Source organism: Scleropages formosus, chromosome 5, assembly GCF_900964775.1.
Source record: "Scleropages formosus chromosome 5, fSclFor1.1, whole genome shotgun sequence".
In the NCBI taxonomy this organism is placed as follows: domain Eukaryota; kingdom Metazoa; phylum Chordata; class Actinopteri; order Osteoglossiformes; family Osteoglossidae; genus Scleropages; species Scleropages formosus.
Window position 1 is genome coordinate 21615694 of NC_041810.1, and position 18751 is coordinate 21634444.

At 44.0% G+C, this 18751-nt stretch overlaps 2 protein-coding genes and 1 long non-coding RNA gene across 3 annotated transcripts; all 3 read right to left on the reverse strand.

Moving 5' to 3' along the window:
- Positions 1-8437: 8437 nt before the first annotated feature.
- On the reverse strand, positions 8438-10357 carry LOC114910596 (uncharacterized). Its single transcript, XR_003797716.1, has 2 exons — positions 10232-10357; positions 8438-10035 (listed from the first exon to the last, which is right to left on the reverse strand). It is a non-coding gene; the product is annotated as an uncharacterized LOC114910596 (long non-coding RNA).
- Positions 10358-11578: 1221 nt separating this feature from the next.
- On the reverse strand, positions 11579-14305 carry LOC114910515 (carboxy-terminal kinesin 2-like). The gene is made up of 8 exons (XM_029251912.1): positions 14150-14305; positions 13789-13956; positions 13579-13698; positions 13192-13476; positions 12846-13010; positions 12629-12740; positions 11906-11981; positions 11579-11676 (listed from the first exon to the last, which is right to left on the reverse strand). The coding sequence occupies exons 1-7, from the start codon at positions 14303-14305 to the stop codon at positions 11929-11931; spliced, it is 1059 nt and encodes a 352-aa protein (XP_029107745.1). The 3' UTR covers positions 11579-11676; positions 11906-11928.
- An 84-nt stretch (positions 14306-14389) lies between these two features.
- On the reverse strand, positions 14390-16339 carry LOC114910516 (kinesin-like protein KIFC1). Its single transcript, XM_029251913.1, has 5 exons — positions 16271-16339; positions 15926-15963; positions 15305-15352; positions 15100-15199; positions 14390-14589 (listed from the first exon to the last, which is right to left on the reverse strand). The coding sequence occupies exons 1-5, from the start codon at positions 16305-16307 to the stop codon at positions 14390-14392; spliced, it is 423 nt and encodes a 140-aa protein (XP_029107746.1). The 5' UTR covers positions 16308-16339.
- Positions 16340-18751: the final 2412 nt, after the last annotated feature.

Sequence of the window (18751 nt, forward strand, 5' to 3'; positions counted from 1 at the left end):
ATTCTTATGCCGAGTTTGTAAAGAAATAAATTTGCGTTTCTGCCGTTCCTTACCTTTAATGTGTTGTGAAATCTGTGCCTTTTTTTTAAGAGCATCAATGGTGACGTGAACCTGTCTCACTCTCTCATTGAGCAGCTGGATTTGGGCTTTCTGGAGGATTTTCTCAGCTCTGTGACCCTTTACTGTGGAACCTAGGTATAAGCTTCATAGTAACTAGTTTTACCTAGCTACCACATTACCCAGTCCATATCAGTATAGACATCCAGCATGATTTTTTTTTTTCCCCTCCCCATTGAGATCTGATGTTTTCAAAGTGTTCCTTTAATTTTTCTGAGCAGTGTACATACAATACCTGATGCACTGAAAGCCTCCCCACTCCTCACCACACTATGAATGCCACATCCAGCCTTACGCCCTGTGTTGCCGGGTTAGGCTCCGGCTCCCCCCGACCCCGTATGGGACAAGCGGTTCAGACGATGTGTGTGTGTGTGTGTGTGTGTGTGTGTGTGTGTCTTGTCAGTTAGGCATGCAGCATTATCACAGAAAATGGCTAACGTGATGCGACGTGAATGATCTTGGTATATTTTGTAGCGTCCGTCCCCCCATGGAGCTACTACTAGAACATTTCTTTCACTCTCTTCATCTTTCAGCTTCTTGCTAGATGTGGTTCTGTCTCTTTGGTTTTCCTATAGTATAAAAATGACTAATTGCAGCACAGAGTCAACCTGCCACAGGTCATGTGTAGACAGCCTAACTCTTCATGTTTTGAGTGAACTGTTGGGATTTTAGTTCTGTTTACCCAGCATCATATGAGATTCCATCATGGCCAAAAGTATGTGTTACACTGAACAGATTGTATTTATTTCACTGTGTACAGCTTTCTGTAATCAAAGGTGATGCGGATCTCCGTGCCCCGGAGGTCATCGCTAATGTTTCATTTTTTTGTCCCTTTTCTCTCTTTGTTGTTTGTCTAGTTTATGTGGCAGTGTAAAGACTGTGGCACTGAAGTGTCTAGGGCCTAGGCGATCAGAACTTCTTAAACATTACAGACTACAACGTGGTCATTTCGGAAAAGGCCATCGTATTAAATGTGTATATCCTGATTGTCCATGTATTTATAAGACTTGGAATTCACTCTTGACACACCTGTCGAGGAATCGCACCAATACCTTAGCGCACTCTGATATAGTTGCGACATACTCCTGTCACGTATGTGGCCGTCGTGAATTTGGAACAGAACGTGACTATTTTGTGCACACAAGTCGTCGTCTGGAAAAACACTGAGACAGTCACTTGTATGTTTAAAGGCTGTCAATACATCTACATTTATTCGCTTAGCAGACGCTTTTCTCCAAAGCGACTTAGAACGAACATTATGTAGTGTACTAGCCCCCATACCTTTATTCACCAAGGTGACTACACTGCTAGATACGCTACTTACAAGGAGCTACTCATCCGTGCATCAGTGAAACACACTCACTCTGTGATACGCACGTTCAAGTCTGCAAAAAAGACTCTATAGGAAGAGATATACACAATATCACCAGGCTTATCTTTAGGGATTGGATAGGTATGTGAGCAAGTGTATGTAATTAACATTAAAATAATTGCATGAATACATGCTTTGTTTTCTCTCCTGTTATATTTAAATCTACAGGACATTAATGGAGATGACATCCTAAGAGACCTGCAAAAATCTACAATGGGCATATATGTCATCAACAAGGAGGGTGCAGAAACTGGACATTACGATGGTATGGGCGTTTGTTGAAGGAGCTGTCATTCTGGAGAACACTGGATCTGTACCCTGAGCTTCTGCAATGATGCTTGGAGTCATCTATGCACTGAACATGGCTTACCCCAAACATCTGAAGTACTACTATGAATTTATTCAACAAGTGCTCTTTCGGATGGATAGTGAAAGGCGGTCCCCCAAAATCCTTGGTTTAAAGAACAAAATCAGTGCTGGACTGTAAGATTTTGTCAGCCGCACCCTGTAAAGCTGCAGTGGTATTTGTTTTTTTGCTGGGGGGTGAGAGAGAACATGTACGATTATGTGAAATGAAGTTTCAGAAGATCTTGTAAACTGAAGAACAAATTGGGGGGGAAAAAAATGAATATTTAAAGGTGTCCTAGGGATTTTGAGGACTATTCATTAGAAATGAAAATTTGTGTTTCTGTTGGTAGTGGTCAGGAATGGTGCTGTTATTTTTTGTTAATGGTACTGGTGCATTTTGTTTTAAGATCTTAAGCCAATCAAGGGTTGAGAAAGTGACTTGCATTACGGACACTCTTGTTCCTGAGAACAAAACTTGCGTTACGTCTGGTCACAGATCATGACTGACAAAAGCTTTCGGATTTGTCAGCGAGTAATTTATTTTTATGTTTCCGTTGCTTAGTAGAATCTGAGAATCATATTTAATTTTTCTCCACTGTAAAAGATTCTTCTATTTTCTATAGAAGCTTTAATGTAAGTCAGCTAAGGGTTTCAGTTAATGCAAGTGCTACTCGTTGAAGAAATTATACTGTATGTTTTCTGCAGTCTTGGTTTATTAGATGTCACTCTGTCAGATGTTTCTGAAATTGCTTAATTCAAGTGCCACAAAGTCACAGTTGTTAAAATATACTGTTTCCTTTATTTGTCTGAATATTTAGTTTATTGAAAGTTAAGCTAATAATGGCTAGAAATGTTTAGATTAAATGTAATTTCAGTATGTAAAAATCTAACAGTTGATTTGAATGTACCAAAAAACCCCGGATAACGGTGATCGAAGTTACATGATGTATTTTAGTATATTAAACATGGCTTTAGTTGGAAATACTAACGAAATTGGAGTAAACGCTACTTAAAATGGTTAAGCTAAAAATACAAGCCTTTCACAAAATGCTTCCCACTTTCTTTTCAGGACACATTTTGATAAACATCTGTGAGCCAAATTATGATGAAACAAGTTCAAAAGATCACTGCCTGTGTGTTACAGACTAATGTTTAACATACAGTTTTCACTTTGAGAGAATAAGGCTTCATTTACACTAGTGATTAACGTTTCCAGGGTAATGTAATGTGAGAGAATTTCATCAGTTGCTCATTTTACCTTTCGTAAGGCTGTTTGTTCGCCTTTAACTATGAATAAGGGACTGTGTGTAATAATTGCTTGCAAGAATATGTAATACACCCAGTGTTGAGGCTGCAAGGCCACACTGATAATTGAACCAGGTCTGCTGCTACACAAAGGTAAGGGGGTAACATCACATGAAGAAACTGTTCCCGTGGGATGAAAGGAGTTAGCCTACTCGTGCGTCTACAAGAAGAACAAGGCACAAGGTTGAACTAACAGTTATATTAGCGGTAATTTACTAACCCCACCCCAGAGTGTATAAATATCTGTATTTTGCTTGTCCTCACTGTGACTCCCCAGTGTGACTCTCTGGGAGGCTCACCCGTGTGCACACGAATAAATGGACTTTCCTGCAATCTGAGTGTCTGGTCGTGCTGGGTCTCATTCTTCCTACCGCAGTAATTTATGTTGGCACGACCGCATGCCCTGCTCCTGCACTCGCAACTGATCAAGGAGGCACGGGATAAAAGAGTGGTTCGGACACTCCCGAGTGCGGAACCGCCACGAGAACAACTGCAGCGCCTCGCCCGAGTTCTTTACCCATGTGTTATCCTCCTGCTCAGCTCCTGGACCCTTTGCTCCCGTTTTCCTGGTTCTGACTCCTGACCGCCCCTCTGAACGAGGTTTGCCGATCAACCGGCCTGTACCTCTGGTTATTCTTGCTACCGCATCCGAGTCCGTCGGCTGCATTCCTGAGTTCTGCCATGACCGTTCTAAACAAGCTGGTTGTACAAAAAAGAGAGTATATACATGTTTAAAAGCCACTCTACCTCTTTTTGTGTAAAGGACCTCATTATATAATATTTAGTCAGCAAAAACGGCACTTAGGCACTGGCTAAATGTAAATCAGCTTTTCTCCAAAGTGGCCTACAGTTATTTACTAATTTATACAGCAGGGTAATTTTACTGGAGCAATTTTTAGGGTAAGTACCTTGCTCAAGGTGATTTTGATTTCAACCTCTGACATACTTTTACATTCAATTCAGTTCGATTCAATTTATTTTTGTAGAGCGCTCTTCTCACAGGCATACAAACACAGAAGACAGTCGACTAATGGATACCATATTGAAGAACCTATTATAGAGCTTTAAGTATACCTACTGGCCACCGGGGAAAGGAACAAAAACTCCCAACTGAAGGATGAGGGAGAAAAAAAAACCTCTGGGGGTCCACGGGCCGGTGGTTGCCCACCTCTCCTGGGCATTCCAGTCAGCAACAATTGTAGCCAGTGTCTAACGGGTAACAATGATATTGTCGGTAGATGGCATCTTGGATCTCCAGCTCGGCACGGAACATCTCGATCGTCATGGGAGATGGACATCATCCTCTGTCGGCACAGGATTCGTCTGTCACCACTGGCCGGCCTCCTCAGGGAGGTAGTGCTCAACGAGAAGATAGAACAGAGTTAGTCATTTGTTACTTAAGTAAATTTAATATGCATTTTTGTAAAGTTGAGAAAAAGAAAAGAGGAAAAAAAAAACCAAGGCAGGATAGAAATACGTTACAAGGTGGAATGCCTGAGTGAACATGTAAGTCTTTAGTCGGGATTTGAAAACAGAAACAGACGGAGCATTTCTGACGGTAACTGGTAAAGTATTCCACAGTTTAGGTGCTCTATAAGTAAAGGCGCGACCTCCTACTGAGGTCTTATTGATCACGGATACTTTGCGGTAACCTGCATCTAAGGAACGAAGATATCGTCCTGGGATATAAAAAATGAATGATCTCACAAAGGTAAGCTGGAGCAATGCCATGTACTGCCTTATAGGTCAAAAGCAGGATTTTATAATCAACTCTATAAGCAACCGGGAGCCATTGCAACGATTTAAGTACAGGTGTTATATGGTCAAACTTCCTAGTTGTAGTGGCAATTCTCGCAGCAGCATTTTGTACCGACTGTAGCCTGGATGCAGTCTGGTATGGACAACCTAACAGTAAAGCATTACAGTAATCCAGCCTGCTGGAAACAAAAGCATGAGCCAGTTTCTCAGAATCCCGTCTACAAAGGAATCGCCGCATTTTAGCTATGCTTCCTAACTGAAGGAAGCACGACTTAGTCAAAGCATTTACATGCAATACAAATGACAGCTTTCCATCCAGCGGGACACCCAGATCCTTGACACAATCCGTACGCTTGACGGTAATACCATTTGTTGTAAAGATTGGCGTGATTATGTTGAGAGTTTCGGCATCACCACCCACCACAAGTACCTCTGTTTTACTGGCATTTAGAGATAAGAAATTATTACTCATCCATAATTGGTAAAACAATTAGCTAACGACATCACATGTGATGGATCATCAGGCTTAAACGATACATAAAGTTGTGTGTCATCGGCATATGAATGAAAAATTCACATTGTGTTTGCGAATAACGTCACCCAATGGTAACATATAGAGCGAGAACAGTAATGGCCCCAACACAGAGCCCTGTGGCACACCATACTGAACCATAGTAGAGATGGAGGGGGTGCAGTCATCAGATTTCAATACAAATTGCTCACAGTTAGCTAAATACGATTCAAACCACTTCAGAACGGTACCTCTTAGTCCAACCAGGTTTCCAAGTCTACTCAGTAGGATACTATGGTCTACAGTATCAAACGCAGCACTCAAGTCCAGTGACATACATAAGAAAGAGACAAAGTCAAAGCAATCACCGACGAGTTCTCAGCATCAACCTACCCGGTTCTCGCTCGCCCTCCCTGCGAAGCTATCCTCTCCGAATTCAAGCCGCTCTCCGAATCAGAAATCTCTGACCTCGTATTACTGCGCAGAGCCACCACTTGCCCGCTTGACCCGATCCCATCATCACTCCTGCAGAACATTTCCCCGCAACTCTCCACCTTCATTTCTAAGATCATCAACTCCTCGCTCTCCTCTGGCTGTTTCCCAAGTGCCTTCAAAGCTGCTCTCATTTCACCTCTGTTTTTAAAAAAACCCTCCTTGGATTGAAAATTGCAGACCGGTCTCTCTCCTCTCTTTCCTGTCTAAAACCCTAGAGCGGGTGGCCTCTGATTAACTGTCTGATTTCCTCACCCGGAACCATCTCCTCGAGGATTATCAGTCGGGTTTCAAAGCTGGTCATTCCACTGAGACAGCCCTTCTGGTGGTGTCTGATGCTCTCCATGCCGCTCGGGCCACCTCCCTCTCCTCGGTCCTCATCCTCCTCGATATGTCTGCGGCATTCGACACAGCCAACCACCGGATACTTCTCTCAACTCTTAACCGGCTTGGGATCAAAGGTGTGGCGCTAAGATGGTTTGAGTCCTACCTATCTGACAGATCCTATCAAGTGGTCTGGCGGGGCTCTCGTTCTTCTCCACTGCCTCTCTCAACCGGTGTGCCGCAGGGCTCGGTATTGGGTCCTCTTTTTTTCTCGATCTATACCTCCTCCCTCGCTCCGGTCATAGCCTCCTATGGATTCAAATGTCACTGCTATGCTGATGACACTCAGCTCTTCCTCTCCTTTCCGCCCGGTGCGTCAGACATCTCCGCACGGATTGCTGCCTGCCTGTCGGACATCTCTTCGTGGATGTCTGATCACCCCCTCCAGCTCAACCTCTCCAAAACAGAGATTCTTTACCTCCCAGCTGGCCCGTCCTTGTGTCATGATCTATCGATCAAACTGGACAACTCGCTCATCCTGGCTAAGAGTCTGGGAGTAACGATTGATGCGAGTCCGTCTTTCTCTCGGCACATCGAAGCCACAACCCGGTCCTGCAGATACATCCTGCATAATATTCGTAGGATCCGTCCCTACCTCGCTATTGACTCTGCCCAACTACTTGTCCAGGCTATGGTGACTTCCCGCCCGGACTACTGTAACTCTCTCCTGTGCGGCCTTCCTGCTACTGCCATCAAACGTCTGCAGCTTCTACAAAACGCTGCTGCGCGAGTTGTGTTTGATTTGCCTAAGCGTTCCCACGTATCTCCTCTTCTCATTTCTCTGCACTGGCTTCCGATAGCTGCCCGAATCAAATTCAAGACCCTGGTTATTGTCTACAGATGCATCAATAACTGCTCCCGGCTATTTACAGGTCTTGATCAACCGCTACACCCCAGCTAGACCCCTTCGCTCATCTACTTCTGCTCGTTTGGTGGTCCCGCGCACGAAAGATAAAGCACGGAGGTTCTCGGTTCTGGCTCCGTTGTGGTGGAACGATCTTCCCCTCTTGCTCAGAACTGCGGAAACTCTGTCCGTGTTCAAAAAGGGTCTGAAAACTCACCTTTTCCGGACCCATTTCGCCCAAGACCACTCCAGCTCACGTACGGTGTAAATGTTCATGCACCGTAACTTCACGAGCATCACCAGATTAAGCCTTTATTCAGCCACTGCTCTGACATACATTGCTTTGCTTGCTTGTGTATCTTACTTGTATTTAAAAAAAAAAATAAAACTTGGGACAGCAGGTAGCATAGTGCTTAGACCTCGTGCCTTTAGATCCAAAGGTAAAATGCAATACAGCGGAACCTCAGAACTCAACTGCTTCTGAACTCAAACCGATGACTGAGCGTATCAGACCGTATGACTAAGTCTTGCCTGAAAACTCATGAACATCTATCTGAATTGTGCTGTGAATTTCCACGTTTGTGGTTTTTTTACGTCTTACATTAAATAAGCCATCATGGGTCCTAAGAAGGTTACTAGTGAAAGCAATCAGCCAAAAAGGAAAACAGTGAGATCCACAATGGAGGTAAAAAAGGAAATAATTGAAAAACACAACAGAGGTGTTTGCGTGGTTGATCTGGCTGCACAGTCTGGAATGCCTAAATCCACAATTTGCACTACACTGAAAAATAGAGACCATCAAAGCAGCTAATATTACTAAAGGGGTGAAATCTATTACCAAGCAAAGACCCCAGGTAATTGAAAAGGTCAGAAAAACTCCTTTTAATGTGGATAAATGAAAAACAGTTAGCTGGCGACAGTATCACAGGCAATATGTGAAAATGCAAGATTTCTGTATGCGGACCTCATTAAAGACACCCCTGGAACAAGTGGTGATTCCATTAGTGAGCCTTTCAAGGCCAGTAGGGGCTCGTTTGAAAAGTTCAAATTCATAGTGTGGTGAGGCTTTTACTGCATCAGGTATGTATGCATATGCTTAAATAGGCAATCATTTGGGGGTCTGGAACAAATTAATCCAATTCCCATTATTTCTGGGAAAAATTGAGAACTCGAACGCCCTTGTAGAATGAATTAAGTTCGAGTTCCGAGCTTCCGCTGTAATTGTTTTTCAACACGTAAACTTGTGTACTACAGTCACGGTGGCTTCCTGTACTTTGTCAATATGTATATTTTAGTTTTTTTTTTTAAAGACTTGTCAGTTATTGCTGATGTATTTTACTATGTGCATCTTCCCGTTGGTTACTATTGTATTATTAAAGATTTGAATATGATTTGCTAAATACAGAAGCTAAGTGTGGGAGCGTCCTTGCACGTTGTTTTGCCACGTGATTAAACTGGCCCCTTGCTGCCATCAGAGCGGAAGGAGGGAAGCCGTGGGAAAGTTCAGTTTGAAATTCAAACAGCTGCGACTCAATGGATCAATGTCCGTCAGGTATGTCATGTTAAAACTTTATAGAGGAATTAACAAAAACAATATTTAGTGTCCTCTTAAGAAATTGGGTTTGTTAGTGCGTTAGCGTTTTATTTTTTGTCCAGGTCTCTTATTTGCCACTTGGCCAGAAGCCAGCATGGGTAAGAAGGACACTACTACGCAGCTAAAAAGGAGTATTGTGAGGGCCACTATAGAGGTCAAAAAAGAAATCATAGAAAAAATATGAGGTGGAGGATGGTAGCATAGTGGGTTGGACCAGGGCCTGCTCTCCGGGGGTTAGGAATAAGGGATTGTGTGTAATAATTGCTTGCAAGCATACGTAATACACCCAGCGTTGAGGCTGCAAGGCCACACTAATAACTGAACCACGACTGCTCCCACTATACGTCCCTTGTTTTTACTTATTTTAGCACTTTATCTTACTTTAACCACCTTTTCACATTATCATGGGCACTATCAGCTACGATAGAAATACTCTTATTTCTATTGGTACCCAAGCCCCTCACCATACGACTTTTGTAACACCGGATCCCAGCTGGCCAGCTGAGATCCTGAGAACGAACAAAGGACGCGACCTGCGGCGGAGACCCCGAGGAAAAACGAGCCGGCGTCAGGAACAGGATGAGGGCTCGCGCACACCGCGCTCCCCTGCCTAGTATCCCGCTAGCTAACGTCCAGCCTCTGGACAACAAGCTTGACGACCTCAGAGCCCGGGTCAAGTTCCAGAGAGACATTCGGGACTGCAACGTCCTCTGCTTCACGGGGACATGGCCGACCCCAGCGGTACCAGACGAGCTCTCGGTTTACTGCATGGACAGAACGCCGGAGTCGGGGAAGTCAAGGGGAGGTGGAGTGTGTTTAATGGTGAACAGCAGCTGGTGCGACCTCGCTCCTGCACAGACAACCTGGAACGTCTGATCATCAAATTTCATCCTTTCTACCTTCCTCGGGAATTCACCTCGGTCATAGTCCTCTCTGGGGCTGAAATAGTTGGTGCTGCTGGGGGACTGGCTCTCATTCAGAGCGAGGCGACTGGGGGGCAGGACTTCAGAGCGGGCTTCACCGGATTGGGCTCCTGCCCCCGGCTCTCGCCCACCGCTGCTCCACCCGGGATTGCCCTGAGCACCTCCACCCTGTGTTCCAGTAGTCCCTCCCCGTCCTTCCTTAAGGAGCTCGGTGCACTTGTCCACGATGTGTCACATCTGCAGCACACTCCCCCCGGTGAGGTAGTTGACGACGTCCTCCCGTAGCATGCGCAGCTGACCGGTGTAGGCACAGCTTAGAACACTCTCAAAGGCCAGGGGGTCCATGACGGCTGGGATGGATACAGTAGACATGTTCTTCAGCAGCACCTGGAAAAAGTGTTTTTTTTTTTTATTTTTTAAAATGTACATAAGAGTATGCAGCACTAAATGTCTATTAAAGTGCAATTTTGGCCATTTAATACAGAAAGACAACACTGCTTTTTTTCCTACATTTTTCAGAGTGCAGTCTGTGTAAGGTGTTAACATAAGAGAAGTAAAAACCCTGAAACAATCTTTTACAGACCTGGTCGTGAAAGGAGGGTGACGAAGCAGCCAGCACACATCCGTGTGCCCGGAAAACCTGGGCCTGCACCTGGATGGACAGGTCCGGAGGGGAAGGGGACACACCCAGGACGGGACGCCAGTCCGTCACAATGCACCCCAACCGGGACACGAACCCCAGACCCACCAGAGAGCAGGACCTGGTTCCCCCCCCCCCCCATTTGTCAAATAAAGCAAAACAATTTGCAAGCAATTAAATGAATACACAAAATATATATTAATTTATTCGCTTAGTGCATTAAGCTTACGGCACTTGGTAGTCACTAGTTAGCTGGAGAAAAACCGAGAAGACTGGCCCCTGCCCGCGGTCATTTCTCACTTGAGTCTGGGGTTTTTAAGCGAGATCCAGGGGCCTAAATCGTTTTCTTTTAGCTCCCCCGCTCCTTAGCGGTTATTTCTCAACATTTGCATTCGTACACAAAACTGACAAACCGTATCGAAGACATAAGACAATGTAAAAGTTACGGTAAAGCACAACGACTTAACCAGCTGTCCTCAGCTACCCGCTCCGTCGTTAGCTGATACGAAGGTAAAACTGCCAACTCGTCTGAACATTTGTAAATGCAAATTAGTGTGTCATTTACCAAGCAGCTTATTGGGAGAAATGCTTGTTTTAAAAACGCAAATTAACAACGGTGTTATTTAATATACATATATATGGCAGTTTACCAACTACCCATCCATGGTGAACCAGTACTAGTTTGGACTGTTAGCAGCAGGGGCCTCATCGAGGGAACCTGCATGTTGTGTGCGTGTTAATCACTTAGTAATGAACAGAAATGCAATTGAAAACGGGCTGTGACAAATACCCAGACGCACACCTGGATTCCTGTCCCACACACTTACTTGTAGTACGGACGTGACTGTCCGGGGTCCGAATCCCCGCTGTCGTAGCCCCCCCTTCCCCGAGTTCTGCTTTATTGTTGTATTTTTTTTTTGTTTACTTATTGTCAGTTTAAACTCGTGTGGCTTTTCTGTGGAAATAACCTGCAGCGGGTCGAATTGTTTAGTTAGTCTCTAGGTCCTCGGTGGCACAACCTGATGAATTCAAAATATTTTTGAATCTTTGTGTGTATTACCACATCGTGAACATTATGTGTATTTAAGTGCACCTTTACCCCATCTAGTAGGTACAAAGCACCTGTTTTAATGCAGTGTAGATACAGTTATCTACCAAATAATTGAGATTTCAGAACAGGTTAAGACTTCTTTTTGTATTTAAAAATCAGTCTGCACTGCATAAAAAGGTACAAGGAGCTACAAGAAAAATTTAAGCATTCCAATAATCAAAAAGAGACAGAGGCAGATATTTTAAGGAGCACTGGCATTTCCAGAGGAGAAAAGTATACTGAAATGTAACGCTCATTTACTGTTGGCAGATGCTGTACCGATGACACATTCATTCACCTGCAAGAAAGTGATAAAATGTGGTTTATATTATCTTAAAAACAACAATCATTTCTATATATATTTACATTTATTCAAAATAAGTACCACATAGATATGCATGTAAAGTTCGCATTTAATTTAAAAACAGCTATCCTCCAATTCCAACTCATACCGATTAACATGACACACACACTAGTATTGAAAGTGCAGTGAACAAAACTGCAGTTTAACACAGTAAAATACTGACCTTGCTGGCAAACCGAAGGGAGTTTAAAGACTCCCCAAAGCCGTCTTCCTCAGGGGAAATGTTGATGAACAGGAACCTAAAAGAAAAATGTACTTTATGAATAAACCCAAATTTAAAAATCACTGAAATAAAGGTCAACAATTGAATGAAGAATGAACATCAAAAGTTACTAGTAATGTCCAAAATGCATTTTTTGTGCATTAATTTGCAAGAGGTAATCCAAGTAGCGACATGTAGTCAGAAGTTCCATGAAGTCATTTTTCGTGCCCAAACTACCCGTGAAACAGATGGGCTACAAGGTGTACTCATTTAGTTTAGACAACATTTACTGGTGTGACAGACTTTGCTCTTTTCAAAAGAAGAGAACAGACAACTGGAAGACAACTTACGTCTTGCCATTTCCTCCCAAGCAATGCTGCAGTAAGTATGTAAGCTTTGAGTTTCTATAAGGGGGGAGGAACGCTGCACGTTTATGGGATTAATTGGCAAACAACTAAATACTTTGGGCAGAAATAATTTTCAATTATTTCAAAGTAGCTTGAAAATAAAACATAAAAACAATACTCTGCAACAGACTGCCATCAGAATAAACTTTGTGTTTGTAAGTGGAAGAGCCAGCATATTTAAAGAGCTGAAAACTTTATACGAAAAACCTTTCCACAGACAGCTATGTAATCAAAGGTACGCATTTGGTATTACAGAGTCCGGAAGAACAAGCCTCACATTTGCTCTTTAGACCTCCGTCAGCATTTTCGCCCTCAATGTCCAACTGAAACACAGAGTGAGAGCGGGAGGAGTAATCCTTCATGTTGGCCAGCTCGATCAGGGTGCGCACCTAGGAGAGGCAACACATGGAACAAAGCGTACATGTAAAAATGCACCGATACACAAAGTAAACACAGTGTCTCAACAAATTCTTAGGAAAGTATACAAAGCAAACCTCATCCTCAGTTGTCACTTTCTGGTAGGTCAGATTGGTGACCGTGATTTCGGTTGCAGAGATCTTCTTGATCTCATGCTCTGGCCTCTTGTTAGGCTTGCCCATGTACAGAAGATCCCTGAGCATCTCATTGTAGATCTCCACAAAGCTTGCAACAAATGTGTACTGATGAGGAAAGAAAAATAAAAAAAAGCAATCAATCTGGAAAAGAATTGCACTTTAAAGCACTCTGCAGCCATACATATTAATCTCCAGGTGTATCGTTACAAAATTGTTATCAAAATGCCCGTGCAGATTTTAATCATTTCTTTTTTTTTTTTTTAAGAGCGCCTGATGAATATAGTACCTGCCAGCCCCGTTCTTTGAGAACACTGGCTGTTCTGAAAATCTGCTGGACTGCTCTAGGGATAACTCCCCGTGTCTCCTCCAACTCTCCACCCTCCATTGTGTACGTCTCCCCGCTTCCCGTTTGGCCGTAGGCAAAGCAGCAGACATTGTAGCCATCCAGAGCAGACTGGATGAGCAAGGAGATCTCCTCGAAGACCTCCTTCCGAGTGGCATGTGGCCCAAACACCTTGTCAAAACTGAAGTTATAGCTCTTCTGGGTGTCACCCTTCTGACCTGTGCGAGACTGTCCATTGACATAATTAAACACAATGTACAATATTTACAAAAATGTGAGTGATTTGAGCTTTAAAGCAAAAACATGCACAATGTAAAAAGAAATAATTACCTCCTCAGTTTTAGCCAGTTTAAGGCTCTTCTCATCATGAGCAGGGAGCTCAATGTGTGCCATGGTTGACTGATCAGGAGTCAGCAGGGGACGTACTCTACAGAAAACTCGAATGTTACCCTACAGAGACACGAGGAATTCGTTTCTTTTTCAAATCACAACCAGTACCCATTTAGCTTACTTGTAGACACTGGCAAGGCTATAACTCACCTTGAGCTCCTGAATTGTATTATGCAGCGTCCTGCGTGTCATCTCACCCTTGTACAGTTGTTCTGACTGGTGGGACACCTTTGCCTCCAGATTCCTCACTATGTCCTGGGCCTCATTTAGACTGGCCTGATAGCCAGACAGTATGGAGCCCTGGACAGAGAGCTCAGTCTGATACAGAGAGGGAGAGGAAAAAAAAAAACCTGAACAGGTGTATTATGATGGAGCACTGCAGAGCTTTGTTTCATGCAGCCTATACGACTCAAAATGTACCCAAAGACAAGCGATTTTGTTCTGAAAACAAGCTACTACTCCAGTTTGTTCCCTTGCCACATCCTTAACAGCATCCAAGAGTGACCATTACCTGTACATTTTTGAGTTCAGATTCCAAGATCTGCTTCAGGCTAAGCAACGTGAGGAATTCCCTTGTGAGCGAGTTCTTCTCACTGGTGACCTCTTCTAGTTGTTCTCTTACTCTGGAGAAATCAGCCACATATTGGCTGCAACATAAAGCAAGCATGCTCTGAAACTGTAAATATGGACTTTAAAATGTGTAACTTTAATGTGAGCCTTTCAAATCATACAGAGAGTCATACCTCAGTTGTCATTTCAACGTGTGGACCTCTTCATCCAACTTCTGCTCCCGCTCCTGAGCTCTGGCCAACGAGTCTTTCAGGTTCTCGTTCTCCTGAGCGGTTGTTTTCAGGCGGTTCCAATAGGCTTGGACCTCGTTCTTCATGTCGCTCACTCTGCCCTTTAGATCCCAAGTTGGCAGTCGTGAGCCCGTTTTACCTGCTGCGGGTGCTGAAGACAGCATTTGCAATCAACTGCCAGACACATTTAAACTGCTCCAGAAGAACCTGGAGCATAAACAACCTTTTTCAACATCTAGTTCCTTTACTTCGTCAATTTATACATTCTTTTATCACACAAGACTGACACTCGGTTGAAGCAGGTTAATCACACACACACAATCATCCCATATGGGGGTCGCGGGGAGCCGGAGCCTACACCGGCAACACAGGGCATAAGGCTAAAGGGGGAGGGGAATACACCCAGGACGGGATGCCAGTCCATCACAAGGCACCCCAAGCAGGACTTGGGCCCCAGACCCACCAGAGAGCAGGACCCGGTCCAACCCACCGCGCCACCATGCCCCCCTTGCAGGTTAATTGCTTCCAGGTAATGTGGAACCTTCTGGTTCTAAATGTACAAGGCATCGTGTGGCTATTATTAACCATTAGCTGACTGACATACACTGAATGTACTGACATTCAATAGGCAACAATTAGCCAGGAAAATAATAGGACTCACTTGCACCCCGTTGAGATGCAGCTGCTGGATGCTGGCGTGTCCCAACCATGCCGACCGCCTGCTTCCTTTTACCAGGGTCCACATCAACTTTCCGCCGTTTCTTTCACACAAGAGTGACAGAGGATGTCAACAGGGCTCTACCGTGACAAATGTCACCGCTTCTGGTGTGACCTTCCAACAAGACATGGAGTCGATCGAAACTCACCTGTGCAGGCTGCTCGGCGCTGCTCTCAGTGTTGCTGGCGAGAGCCATCTTCAGAGAACACAGGCAGGCACGATGAATTCAGAGAATAAATATATAAAAAAAAAAAAGATTTACATAGCTTTAAGCAGGAAACATACCTCCTGATAAACTTCCTGTTATGAAAAACTAACACCAGCTATAGCAGCACAGCAAGTAGCGCTACTGTGTCACAGCGCCTGGGTGGTGCGAGAGGGCATGGGTTTGAGCCCAACTCGGTCTGTGTAGAGATTACACGTTCTCCCCGCATCTGTGTGGGTTACCTCCCGCAGTCCAAAGACACGCTGTTGAGGTTCCCCCATAGTGTGTGTGGGTGTCCGTGTGTGTCCCATTGTAAGTAGCGTATCTAGCAGTGCAAGTCATCTTTGCAAATAAAGGATGTGGGCTCATAACACTACCTAGAGTTCATTGGAAGTCGCTTTGGAGAAAAGCAGCTGCTGAATAAATGTAAATCAGTAACACTAAAGCAAAACTAATCAGTCAGTCAATATCACTGAGTCACTCTGCAATCAACTGGGTAAATTTAAATGGACAAATTCCCTTTATAATAAAGAGATTTATTAGAAGAATGCAGAAAACACCAACCTCTTCATTCATTCCGTTGACGTTGTTGGAGAAGGGACCTAGTAGAAGACAGGAGATGCAGAGCTCTGGGGGCAGGTGTGTTTACTACCTTAATCTGAACTCTTGATATGTTAGTCTATTAAACAGGCTTCATAATGAAATAAAAAACACAAGCAATAACTCTAAAAAAACTAAAACATACATATTGAAAAAGTATAGGAAGTCACTGTGATACACAACTTGTCTACACGTGCTGAAAAACAATTAGTGGAAGCTCAAAACTCCAACTTAATTCGTTCCAGAAAAGGCATTGGAGTTCTGAACCCCCCCCCCAATGATTGCCTATTTAAACATATACATACATACCTGATGCTGTAGAAGCCTCTCCACTCCTCCTCACCATGGTATCAATTCCTGTTCTCCTTTTAAAGTTATCCAACCACCCCCTACTAGCTACGAAAGGCTTTAAAATTGAAACACTTGTTCCTGGAATATTTCTGCAGAGAAATGTCGGGCCTTTTGACAGGTGTTTTTTTTTTTTTTTTTTGTTATCGAAACACCTTTGAGCAATTCCTGATTAATCCACTCTAAGAGAATCTTCTCCATTGCTTCCATTAATGGAGATCTTCGGCTTGACTGAAGACTTTTAATCCCTTAACTAAGCAACATCCGCTACTTTAATTTTTTTCTTTGTTTGACAAAATTGTGTAAACAGTAGACTTAGGTATTTTGAATTCTAAAACGATGTTAGACACAGGACAACCTGTCCCATATTTTTCAATAATTTGATTTTTTTTTTTTTTTCCATTTCTATGGTTGCCCTTACAACTTTTCGTACAGCGATGAGAACGAGAAAGCTGAAACGAGGTTCAGCGGCTTCCAAACCTCCGGGCTGCCCTTTTATGTGCCCGGAGCCTGATTAGCCGCAGGTGTTGCTTGTCGCCGAGGTCGTGGGCGTGACACTGCCTTCCTTCCTTCCTCCAATCTAATTTCTTTAGAAAACACTAAATATCGTTCTTGTTAATTCCTCTATAAAGTTTTAACATAAGACGTACCTGAAGGACAGTGACACATTCGCAGAGTCGCGGCCGTTTGAATTTCAAACTGAAAACTTTCCCGCGGCTTCCCCGTTTCCACTCTAATTGGCCCGTTGTCACCGTCAATCAAAAATCACGTCGCAAAACGCCAAAGCACAAGAACACCCACACTTAGCTTCTGTATTTAGCAAATCATTCAAATACACACACTTTCTGAACAGCTTGTCTAATACAGGGTCGCGGGGAACCGGAGCCTAACCCGGCAACTGAGAGCGTAGGGCTGGTAGGAGAGGGGACACACCTAGGACGGGACGCCAGTCCGTCGCAAGGCACTCCAAGCGGGACTCGAACCCCAGACCCACCGGAGAGCAGAACCCAGTCCAACCCACCGCGCCACCGCACCCCCAGATTGTAGCATTTTTTTATCATTATAGACTTTTTTTTGGCTTTCTGTACGGTGTGCCCTTAGGACATGCCACATACAGGACACAAGACATGATAAACAATATTCAATATGTGTATTAATATGATTTTTGTGCGATAACATCAGCTGACCTTGCTTTTCTGTGTAAAGTTATAACCAGTTTTTCAGTAACCCGTAAAACAACTAAAATCAATTTAAACGTTACAGTTTAAATAGTACACATGCTTTAACAGAAGGATTATATATATATATATATAAAACAGCTCTCCTACACTGATCGTAACCAACTTGGATTTTATTAAGGTGTGGATAACGTTTGTTTGTGTTAAACAAATTTTGAAAGTCAAAGCTTGAAAGTCAAGTTTTTTTTGTCTCTGCACTCTGTGATATTTCAAGGTGAAAAAACAAATTCCACAATCAGTGAATAGATGACAGTTGAGCATCATCCAATCAAAATACATCGCGCGTGTGCGCTTTGGCTCCAATTGGCAAGGAGTTCGATAGGTTGAATACATTTTCACGCGCTGCACATCCTAACTGTCGCAATTCCCGCGTTTAGCAGTGGTAATAGCTTTTCGGAGCTCATTTCTGAATCATTCGGGGGACATGATTATTGTAAGATAAACGTGATAAGCCAGGATAGTTTGGTAAGTAAGATTTAGTCGTCGTAGCGCTGCATTGCCGCCCGCCCGCCCGGGTTTGAAATATAGGTAGCATGATTCAGGTACCCTGTGCTAGGCTAGTATCAGGACGCAGAAGAGAATCAACGGTGCAAACCGGCGGCGGCTAAGGGAATTTTTATTTTATGATCATGAATCAGATTGTGTAATACCTCGCGAGTCAGCGAGAGCAGGGGGTGGAAGATGGCTCACCCAGGTGGATTTTACGGCTTTTGATCTCGGAACGGTTGTGGCTACCAACCAAGCACAGCGAGTTGTGCAGCATGATGGGGGGAACCAGTTCGGATGGTGGTGGAAGGCAGTTGCAGATTTGTGTCTGTGGGTGGAGGAAGGTGACATGATCGGTGAGAGGCCTGAGGATTCACCAGGGGAGGAGGTGATCCCTGGATGTGGGACTGCAGGGGCCCCGCATTGATCGCTGCTTATTGAGAAGTAGCTCAAGTCAGTCGGTAGAAGTCCAGCGGCAGGTTTCACACCAAAGTCAGCAGGATATCAGTACCCTGCCACTGAGGAAGGAGTACCGGGCACTGGGTTGCAGGTTGGTGAAAGGCAGGCAGGTGAGGTTGTACAGACAGGAGGCATTAAACTGGGAAAGGAAAAGTCACGGGGGCAACAACCAAGGGTTAAGCGGCCAGCAGGTAGAGAAGTTGGGGTGTGGGAGACTGTAGATAATGATTTGGTTGGTATTTTGAGTATGTTGAAGGGG

Coding starts and splice junctions, on each gene's coding strand:
- LOC114910515 (XM_029251912.1), bottom strand. CDS start 14,305: ATGCTTGCTTTATGTTGCAGCCAATATGTGGCTGATTTCTCCAGAGTA. Junction 13,011..13,191: donor TCAAAGAACGGGGCTGGCAG/GTACTATATTCA, acceptor TTTCCTCATCAG/TACACATTTGTTGCAAGCTT. Junction 11,982..12,628: donor CGGAGGTCTAAAGAGCAAAT/GTGAGGCTTGTT, acceptor TTTTTCTTTTAG/GTTCCTGTTCATCAACATTT.
- LOC114910516 (XM_029251913.1), bottom strand. CDS start 16,307: ATGGTGAGGAGGAGTGGAGAGGCTTCTACAGCATCAG. Junction 15,964..16,270: donor AGAGGCTTCTACAGCATCAG/GTATGTATGTAT, acceptor GTCTTCTACTAG/GTCCCTTCTCCAACAACGTC. Junction 15,200..15,304: donor GCGCCGAGCAGCCTGCACAG/GTGAGTTTCGAT, acceptor CTTGTGTGAAAG/AAACGGCGGAAAGTTGATGT.